Source organism: Myotis davidii, unplaced genomic scaffold, assembly GCF_000327345.1.
Source record: "Myotis davidii unplaced genomic scaffold, ASM32734v1 scaffold1285, whole genome shotgun sequence".
Taxonomy (NCBI): Eukaryota; Metazoa; Chordata; class Mammalia; order Chiroptera; family Vespertilionidae; genus Myotis; species Myotis davidii.
In genome coordinates this window covers 47,502-57,898 of record NW_006296049.1, presented here as the reverse complement: position 1 = coordinate 57,898, position 10,397 = coordinate 47,502, and the positions used below count along the sequence as shown (strand labels likewise).

The 10,397-nt window shown below is 44.6% G+C and overlaps 1 protein-coding gene across 6 annotated transcripts in view; it reads left to right on the top strand.

Moving 5' to 3' along the window:
- Window positions 1–10,397, top strand: part of DLG3 (discs large homolog 3) — a 49,866-nt gene that overhangs the window by 23,904 nt on the left and 15,565 nt on the right. For all 6 annotated transcript variants that reach the window (XM_006770942.2, XM_006770941.2, XM_015568628.1 and 3 more), the window contains one exon: window positions 2,308–2,422. In XM_006770942.2, coding sequence (XP_006771005.1) covers window positions 2,308–2,422 — 115 coding nt within the window. The remainder of the gene's footprint in view (window positions 1–2,307; window positions 2,423–10,397) is intronic.

Genomic DNA, 10,397 nt, shown 5'->3' with positions numbered 1-10,397 from the left:
AAGGGAATATATAAACAAATTGTGAGAGAGGGAAAACGGCTTAAGGATAGGTTTGGTGTATTTTTTTCTGGGTTCAAGGCATATTTCTGCCTTTTACTTACCTTCCTCAAGAAAGGGCTGCCTTGTCAGAAATCTCTTTGTCTCACCCGGTTCTCCTCTTAGACCATCAGTGAGAAGCACAGCCAGAAAGGAGCCAACTAGAGAGGGTCAGGATGGAGGGCCAAACCATGGGGTGGGGCCAGTGCTCAGGTGGCTCTAGAGGTATACAGTCCTGCTGCTGCGCTCTTGGGCAGTCCAGGGCTTCTATGACAGATCAGTCACCACCCTCTACCTTTAGATTGGGATGCCTCATTGAAATTGATGTGTTACCAGGTAACCCTCAGAACAGGGACATTGTCTTGCTGATGTTTCTCTCCCCCACACACAGCATTTAATGGGTGAGTCAGTGATTTAACTACTTCCTGTAGGATTTCAGGGACCGGAGTAGGTAATGAGGACAAATCACTATAACACCAGTGCATGATGAATGAAAGCACATGAACCTAAGCAGTTGGCTTCATTGGTATCAGTGTGAACAAAAAAAAACTGTTGAGAAGAGATTACTTTGAGAGTTAAAACCCCATTCCCTCCCCTTTAGGCTTTTTAACATTTCCCTTTATACCAGCGGTTCTCAACCTGTGGGTCGCGACCCCTTTGGGGGTCGAACGACCCTTTCACAAGGGTCGCCTAAGACCACCGGAAAACACATATATAATTACATATTGTTTTTGTGATTAATCACTATGCTTTAATTATGTTCAATTTGTAACAATTGAAAATACATCCTGCATATCAGATATTTACATTATGATTCATAACAGTAGCAAAATTACAGTTATGAAGTAGCAACGAAAATAATTTTATGGTTGGGGGTCACCACAACATGAGGAACTGTATTAAAGGGTCGTGGCATTAGGAAGGTTGAGAACCACTGCTTTATACCTAGCTGAAGGTCAGGTTGCTTTGCTGAAGGAAGTGGGGTGTCAGGTGTTGGAATAGGTGTTTTGTTTTCTGCCAGTACAGTCACAAAGACTACATGGGGATGCTTCTTGCCAGCCCTCCATGGTGCATGAAAATGCTTTTGTGAAATTTCCCCCCCACTCCCCGGAAACGTGTTTATGTTTTAGAGCAATTCCCCATCTTCAATCCCTAGAATAAATTTTTACTTCTTTTAAATGCAGCTGGTCATAATGAAGCATGCCTGTTTTCTACCATTTCCACAGCCTGTGCTTTAGTTATATCCATTTCATGTAGCAATTAAAGACTTGAAAAATGTTGTGGAATTGTGTGTGTGTAATGAGTATCATAATTTAAATGTCTTAGGACAATGTCACGTAAAGCAGTCCTATAAAAAAGCCTTTTATAATAAAGTTATAATGGCTCTAGTTTTCCTAATCAGGTTTTCTTAAATTTGGTGTAAACCTATAGTTACTTTCACAGAGTGATAAGGTGGTTCAGGTGGTTAGGATGGTGTCAGCAGGCCTCCAAGCTGGGCCTGTATTTATGACCCTATTGACTAGATGATTTTGGAGAAGGGAGGTATTAGCAGACTTCTAGAATTGAGTGAATTTAGTTTTAATGTTTAATTGATACTGAAGCCAAAGCCCCTGTTTGTTAAATGGGAAATAACTAGAGAATTTGTTTTAATGTTTAATTGATACTGAGGCCAAAGACCCTGTTTGTTAAAATGGAGATAACTCAGGGGAGCTTTGTGATCTCCTTATCTGATTGTGAGGTTTGTTTGTTTTTACTTTGGCACAGGGTTCCAGTATTCCCCCTCAAAAAAGACACCTAGAAACAAATCGGCTTCCTTGCCTAACAATAATTTAATGGCCTCGGGTCCTTTCCAGCCCCTCCACCCTGCTCTCATGGCCATCTGTTCTCTGCAGTCCTCTTTTTGGGAAATTCTTTCCCATCTGCTCTCCTTGGGCCTTAGCGCCTGCTCTAAAGATTTATGAAAGCCACACTGGAACCTCCTTCCAGTTTTCTTTTAAGGATTTCAAGGCAGATAAAAGCCTTTTCCATTTGATATATCAAAATGTTACTCCTTTTCCGGGTATGTTCTTTCCTTCTATGAGTGTGTAGGGTGGAGAGAAGTCTGCCTTTTTGTGCCTGGAGGAGGGACTCTGCCTATCCAGGCAAAGATTGACTGGGCTGGCTCTGGCTGCATGAAGCCAAGTGTCCTCTGGCTCGGGCCACGGGCGTGCAGGTTCAGTGCCTCTCCTTGGCTTCATTCTTTTCCTGCCCTTTTCCTTGTCTTCCTGACAGAGTACAGCCGCTTTGAATCGAAGATACATGACTTGCGAGAACAAATGATGAACAGCAGCATGAGCTCTGGGTCTGGGTCCCTCCGAACAAGTGAGAAGAGGTCCTTGTATGTCAGGTGAGTTCCACTTCCAAGCCGTAGGCCTTGTGCTGCACAAGGGGACTCTGGTCCAACCCAGCCCTTGTTTACCTAGTGGGGTAGGGAGTGTGTACTCCCAGCACTACAACAACACTTCCAACTCTATGCTCAGATTGTGTACTTTCTGGCTAGTACTATCTCCTCCTGGTCAGGAGCTGGCTTGGCTTCTTCTTTTTTGTTCATGAATGACTCAGTATGGGAACTTTTTAGTGTGCTCCAATCAGAAAGGGCTATTGGGTGATTGTTGCTAGTCAGCATTCAAATAGCACTGGTATGTTCAAAGTATTTTGCTTACAATTTGTGATTTGAGGGGGAAACTTTGCATCCCTTCTCCCTTTCACATGTGCATAATACACCCCAGGCTTTATTTATATCTGAGCGTATCAACTACCACTGTGTTCTGGTCCAGGGTCTCTTTTAAGAAAGAGACCAAGGAACTGACAGGTTGTTGCATTCTTTTTTTCTTTTTTTAATTGTGTTTGCTTGCTCCCTGCTGCACTGGTCTGCTGTATCTGAGTCATGGGACATGGGGCATGATAGTGTGCATTCCCCAGGAAGGGCGGGTGGATGTGCAGCTTTGTGTGTATTGCTGCTGAAAATTATTCCAAGATATTGTCCAAGGTTGAGCTTCTGACCCTCAAGGCATATTGTCATACTTTGTCAGGTCAAAGTACAAACCTCCTGGGGAGTTGGACTGCTAAATGAACACTATGGCCTCCTGGTAGAATTAATTTCCTTCTTCCTGCCTGGGCTTCTTGGCAAAACTCCAATAGTTGGTGCAAATATGTTGTATCTCCAAGCTTAAACTCCTTAGAGAAAGAGGTGGTGGGATTACTCCCCTGAGCCGGCTGCCTCCTTCCTCCCTCCCTGGGTGTTTAATACTTACATATGGGGTTGTATAAACCTCTTGGGTTGAACTTTTTCTAGTGGCCTCTGATACCAGCTGGGAGGTTAGGAGGTGAGGTTGCATATGCTAGTTGCCTGGCAACATGACAACTGTTCTGTGCTTGGGGTTGGAAATGAAGATAGCCAACTGACAGAAAAGCTAATTGCAGCTCTTTTCAGGGTAGTTGATTTTTTTTTCTTCAGTTGGTCATTTATCTGTGACCCTACTGCTAGGAGTGGGGCAGAGGGAGCCCCACTTTGAGCCTGAAATCCACTAACCCCTTCATGGTTCTTTTCTAAAATAATCACTCAATTCCACTCCTTGTGGAGCAGCTTTCTTCACATGTGCTGTGCTCACCTCCCGCTGAGAAAGGAGGAGAGCAGGAAGGCTGGAGTAGTCACCGTGATCTTTTCAGTCTCCTGACACTGGGGCACTGATGGGGAGGATCAGCAATGCACTGTGCCCCCCCCACCCCCCGCTAAAGGGTAGTACTTACGTGACTTGGTCAGGATTGTTCCGTTCTGTGCTTTCAGCCCCCACAGATGTGGCACTACAGAGTGCGTGGGAAGCTACTCTTTAGGCAAGACAGTTTTTCAGAGAGCTTTATTTTTAGATTTTCCCTCTCTGTCTATCTGGTGCTAGAGCTCGCCCTGCCTGAGCAGGAGCAGTGGGGCATTAGCTCCCAACCTGGAAGACCTGGAGCCCTCTTCTCTGGACCAGGCTAGGAAAACTCTGGGGAGGAGGGTGGAGATGCACTCTGGTTCTAGCTAAGCAGTTTATCCAGTTTATTTAATCTGTCCTTAACCTTATCTTGATAACATTGTATCATCTGAGCAAAGCAAATATGGTTTAGGATAGTGAACATTTGTGATCACTAGACTTAATTAAAAAATAATGTTTCCTGGCTGAAGCAGCGACCTGAGGTCCTTCGCTAAGCTAACCCCTCTCCTGGAGCCAGGCTTGCTCTATTCCTTTTGTGCTTGTTTTGAGCCTTTCACTCTACACTTGGTTACCTTTCTTCCACATGTAAACATATTCAACTTTCATCCATTCTTAAAAGAAAAGAAAAACATTCCCTTGATAGCAGTTGTCCCTTAAACTCTCATCTCGTCTCTCTTCTTCTGTTTCCCACATTTATTTGCCCAATTCTGTGTTAGGAAACACTAGTTCCTGGAAAGGTTGGTAGTATTATGTAAAAAAAAAATGTTTCAGGAAGTTGAGCAAGTGCAGAATTAAAAAGAAAAATAGGATTCTTCTCTGTGATTAATCTCCAGGACAGACTTACTAGGCAGTTTCTCCAGTAGATAGGAGGGAGCATGAAAGCCTTATTTGGAGAAACCCGTCTTACCATGCAGGTTGGGAAGTATGAGAGTCATCTGTCCTTGCTGCTGCTATTTCTCCAAATTACCTCTCTTTCAGTAGGAGGGGAAGTGTGCATCTGCTTTTCAGTTTGATGTTGTGATCCCGGCAGCTCCAGTGGAGCAGATGCCCAGGTCTGCCAGGAAGCAGTGGTGACCTCTTAGTTGTCAAATTCAATGACTGGTTTACTGATCCTCTGCCTTCTTCTTCTTCTTCACCACATTTGTTTCCATGGGTTACTTGTTTGTTTTTTTCTTTTTTAAATATATTTTATCGATTTTTTTACAGAGAGGAAGGGAGAGGGATAGAGTTAGAAACATTGATGAGGAGAAACATCGATCAGCCGCCTCCTGCACACTCCCTACTAGGTATGTGCCCACAACCAAGGTACATGCCCTTGACTGGAATCAAACCTGGGACCCTTGAGTCTGCAGGCCGACGCTCTATCCACTGAGCCAAACCGGTTAGGGCTGTTTTTTTTCTTTAAAGGCTCTCTTCCTACCTCGCTGAGCATTCCTCAATCCTGTTTATTACCTCTGCCCCTAAATGGCAATGTCATTTACTTTCTTTTTTAAAAAAATTTTGTTTTATTACTTAAAGTATTACAAAGTATTTCACAACTTCAAATCATGTCATTGTGTAAGTGATGCCCTGGATCTCTTTACTGAACTGCAGACATGCATAGCAACTACTTGCCGGACATAGGCCTGAACCGGCCCTCCCAGTGCAGGGTGTTCAAAATGGACCCTCCCACCCCACTACTCCTCACTTATCTTATCTAAGTTAATTGCATCAGCCTATCATGTGGAAAAGGAATTAAATTTGTTCTGTCACCCAAGGCAGATCTCAGCTCAACAAGAGGAATAAATTGCTAATGATTAAAGTTGTCTGCAAATGAATGGTCTGCTTCCAGAGATAGTAAGTTTGATCTTTTGTCACTGGAGGTGTTGTGGAATAGGCTAGGCAGCCATTTGCCTGGGTGTCCCAGAGGGACTTGAAGGTAAGGCAACAATCTGGACATGATCTGCTCAGAAGCTTTCAGTAGTTCCCTAGTGTTTGCTGGATAAAAGAGAACGGACCTTTAGAAAAAACCCACTACACATCAGGACCTTTGTTATTCTCTTGAAATTGGTTTTAAAATCTTTTTAATGATGTTACAAAATAGACATCATTATTCTCATTTTGCAGATGAGAAAACTGAGATTCCAGTTAGCCAAGCCCGGCCAGCGTGACTCAGTGGTCGACCTATGAACCAGGAGGTCATGGTTCGATTCCCGGTCAGGGCACATGCCCAGGTTGCAGGGTCAATCCCCAATGGGGAGCATGCAGAGGCAGCCAATCAACGATGCTCCGAGTTAGACAGACAAGAAGTTCCCAAACTGGAATTTGCCCCTGGTTGTTCAGACTACAGAGGGTAGTTCTCCCAGCATTTCCCAAACTGCTACGAATCAGCTGTCAGGCTAGTGGAAGTACAGATTCACAGGCTCCTCTCTGTCAATTGGATTCACCAGTTTGGGGAAATGTATGTTTTTAACAAGCGATCAGGATACTCAGGAATGACCACTTGTGTGTCACAGGAGACATTTATTTGTTTCACTCAAACTATTACACTTTCTTTAGCTCTTACTGTGTGGAAAGTAGTAAATAAAGCACAGGGCTAAGAATATGGGCCTGGTTGTGGGGATAGATTCAAGGAGGCAGCAGCTGTGGTTCCTGCCCTCCAGCAGCTTGCTGTCTACATGGAAGGCACTGAGCCGCAAGTGATTTAAGTGAAGGAACCCTTTTCAGGTGGGGTTTCACCTCATTCTTCTTGCTGTTGTTTCAAACCCTTGTGATATGTTTCTCCTGCCTTCCCTTCCCCCGAGTCTCCATCTTCCCCTGGTGTGTATGGGGTTGCAAATCTGTTTTGATGCAAGTAACACCCTGCACTGAGACAGGTGAAAGCTTAGGGAGCTGTAGCTCTGTATGAACCACAGGGGAGACAGGATTTGGGAAGCAGGGAGAAGGAGGAAGAAAGAGAGATAATGGTGTTTGCAAAACAAAACTCGGTTTTAAAGTCACTAGTGACTTAATGGAAAGGCCTTTCCTACCCTTCACCATACTAGGATCATCTCTTAAATGATACAGGCAGATGAGCAGAGCCCCTCTTTCTGCACAGTGTAGGGCCTTTGGTGAATTTACCTTCCACACTGGAAAAGCCCGCAGAAATATGCCTCTCTTGAGCCTCTTGCTCAGCAGCGGGGTGGCTATGTGTTTAACTCAGGGACTTCCAGGGACTTCCAAATTCTATACTCATATTTTTTAAATTTATATATAGAAGGAATGAATGAAAGACCTTGTACTCCAAAGGTTGCCAAAAGGCTTGGTAGTACATTTGTAGAAATGGCTTTTGAAAGTCTGTTCTGGCTAGTGTGCCTGCATTTTTGCAGCCACAGGACAGCATCAGGCATTTTGGGAATCCCGGCTGGCCATCTGCCATCCCAGTCTTCTTTCCACTCTGGGAAGGAAATCATGTTGGGACATCTGTAGTCTCGAGTCAAGAAATAATGTCAGAAATATTGGCTCGATCATCAAAGGCAGCCAGAGAATGCTGCTTGTCAACAAGCAGACATGACTTGTGCAACTACCCCGTGCTTTAGCCCAAGGTGGTGCTTGGGGGAGGCTGACTTGGTGTTACTCATTAATGCGTTTCCATAGTGGATTAAGATGACAACAAGGTAATATTGGCAGGCTTCACTAACAGATAGGATTTTTGGTGTGATGGTGATATGCATCTGGAAAAGCCATAACCATTTAAGATGTACATGATTTTGAAATGTATTAAATGTCAAAGATAATAATTTAAACTCTTCTTTTGAGTTCTTTTTAGGGGGAGGCAACCCATTATCTAAATACATTGAAGAGGCAAAACTGGCTATTTATGTAGAGTGATTCAGACAACATCAGCTACCAGAGGGCAGGGCAAAGTGTCCACTATCAGCGATTCTGGAACTGCCTGTTGCTAAGTCATATACCCTAAATGCTGGTCCTAGACCTCTGTTCAGAATCCCCGTAGCTGAATGCCCCTGTAACTTCAGAATTGCCCTCAGAGGTTTGACACTTTGAGACAGACTAAGGAGGTGTCCTTCCATGTTGTCCATGGACCCTTCCTTAGGGTGTGCAGGGAGGTCAGCTGTGCTTGCACCTCTTATGATGACCCATCTTGTGTCTACTTGAGTAGTCAAGTTTGGCCTTTTTGGTTGTTGTTCAGAAGCTGCTGGAAATTTTAACTATTAACACTGAGGTCGGGGGTTGAGTTGTTGCTGCTTTATAGCTCTCTGCATATTTTATATTGAGCAGGCAAGAGAGGGGCTGCTCAGTTTTCAAGTAATATGTGCCTATTATCTGGTACTTTCTGTCTCGGATAGCTCAGGCCATTTTAACAAAATACCACAGACTGGGTGGCTTAGAGAACAGACATTTATTTCTCACAGCTTTGGAGGCTGGGAAGTCCAAGATCTAGGTGCTGGCAGATTCAGTGTAAGGTTTGTAGATGGCCATTTTCTTGCTGTGTCTTCATGTAGCCTTTCCTGGGTGTGTGTGAAGAGAGGGGGGAAATGGAGGGAGGTGGGCGGGGAAGAGAGAGAGAAAATTCCTGTCTTTTCTCATAAGGACACTAATATCATGATCAGAGCCCCCCCCCTCATAACCTCATCTAAACCTAATCACTTCCCAAAGGCCCCACCTCCTGATACCATCACATTAGGGACTGGGGACTTCAGCATATGAATTTTGGGGGTACACATTCAACCCATAATACTGACCAAAGGAAGAAAGCAATGTCTTAGACTCCAGCTGATAATGAGAGGGGAAATACAATGGGAGAACACTGGGAGGTTGTTCTGTGCCCCCCACCTCAGTCTGGTCTCATCTGCCATTTGGGAGCAGTAGATGCGGCCTTGGTCCTCAGAGGGCTTTTCCTTTGGTGATAAAATATAAAAGATTAAAAAACTGCAAGAGTTAAATAGCAATAAATGGAAAATAGAAAGGTCACTGCTAAATATATAGTATGAATTTGGAAGAAGGAAATTTGTAGTGGGTAGGGTCACAGAGAAAAGTGGGATTTGGGTTGGGCCTCAGAGGAGTTGCTGAGGGCATGAGGGGACAGGCAGAGCCTCCCAGGCCAGGCAGAGGGCTAGAGCCACAGGCAAAGAGCTGGGTATTTTGGTGGTTGAGTGCATTTGAAGTAGCCACTTGGCCTTTGAGGCTGAAGGGCTCTTGTTTACTTTGCTTTGAGAAACCTGCCTGACCAGTTTTCTTGAGAGTTCCCATTTTCTTGGCAGTCCTGTTCACTAAGATACCAGGCTGTGCCCGATACTTGCGATTTCTTTGGATCTTGCATATCCATCCCTCACAATTTAGGATCAGAAGTGTAGAGACTGAGGCCTGGTAATCTATTTACTTTGAGCTGATTATATTCCCGCTTTCCCATCAGGCAGTGGGGTCCCAGTTAAAAGGAAGATTAGGCCAAGTGCCCCAGAGCACATGCATCAGCCCTGTGAACAGGCACACAGTTCCTAGTGGATACTGTTTGAAGGTCACCACTTCAACAACATGTCTTGCTGCTTTCTCCTTGGGAAGACAGACAGCAATATTTACAGCTGCCATGCCGAAGCTTAGCTTGGGACCTCCAACCTGCAGGCCCTAGGAAGAGCACATCTGCTTTTAGTGCTGCTGTGACTCAGCTCCAGATTGCCTACTTTCTCTTTGTTTTGACATGCCACGTTCCAAGAATTTCATGGAGGACTGGTCAGGTCTGAGGGAGCACTGTGTCAGGAGAGAACAAAGCTTATGGAAATATTACCATCCACAACCTAAGGTCACAGTGAGCAATTACATGAAAGATGATTGTCTAACCCTGAATATGTTCCTCCTTGGTTATGGCCATGCACCTCTGCATAGCCAGGGAGAGTCAGATCCTGGGTTTTCCTGCCACTTCGCAAACATGGTGGCTAGACCAGAAAAATACTAACTTATCTTAACAGCTGGTAATGATAAAAAAAAAAAGCCAAGGCAATGAAACTAGTCACACAAGGCCTACTAAATGAATGCCAGACTTCTCAGGGGACTGAAGCTGTCCAGGTCCAGCTCGCCACTCTCCTGAGTGCCCTGCAGTACAGCCAAGTGCAGGCACTGCTGGCCCCGCAAGCACGCCCATGCATGCTGGCTCCTTGCCTTTGTTCACTCTGTTCCCTCTAGCCGGAAGGGCCTCTCCCTATCTCTATCTTTTGAAACCTTGAACCTTCATTGAACTTCAGTTCAAAAGTCAGCACCTTATAGCGTCCCCAAGCTAGACATGATCTGTGCTCTTAAATGCTTTTAGGCCTTGGTTTGTCCTGCTTTGTGCCTCTCGCTACAATAAGCTCTGCCAGATAGCATACTCTGCAGGCCAGAGTCACTTTGCTTCTGGATCTCCCATCTGGATGGAACACAGTTCCCCCCACAGAGTGGACTCATTTAAATAATGGAAGAAAGGTATTTTCTAGTCATAGCCAAGTGGAGCATTAGCTTTATTTCTTTTTCTTTTCTTTTCTTTTTTTTAAGTCTAATTGTGACTGAGACCTCATGACATTTTTTCTGAGGTTTAAGAGCCCAGGCTGAAAATCACCTACCATCCAACTCTCCATGAACTCTCTGGGCCTGATTTTCATCATCTGTGAAAGTTTTCTA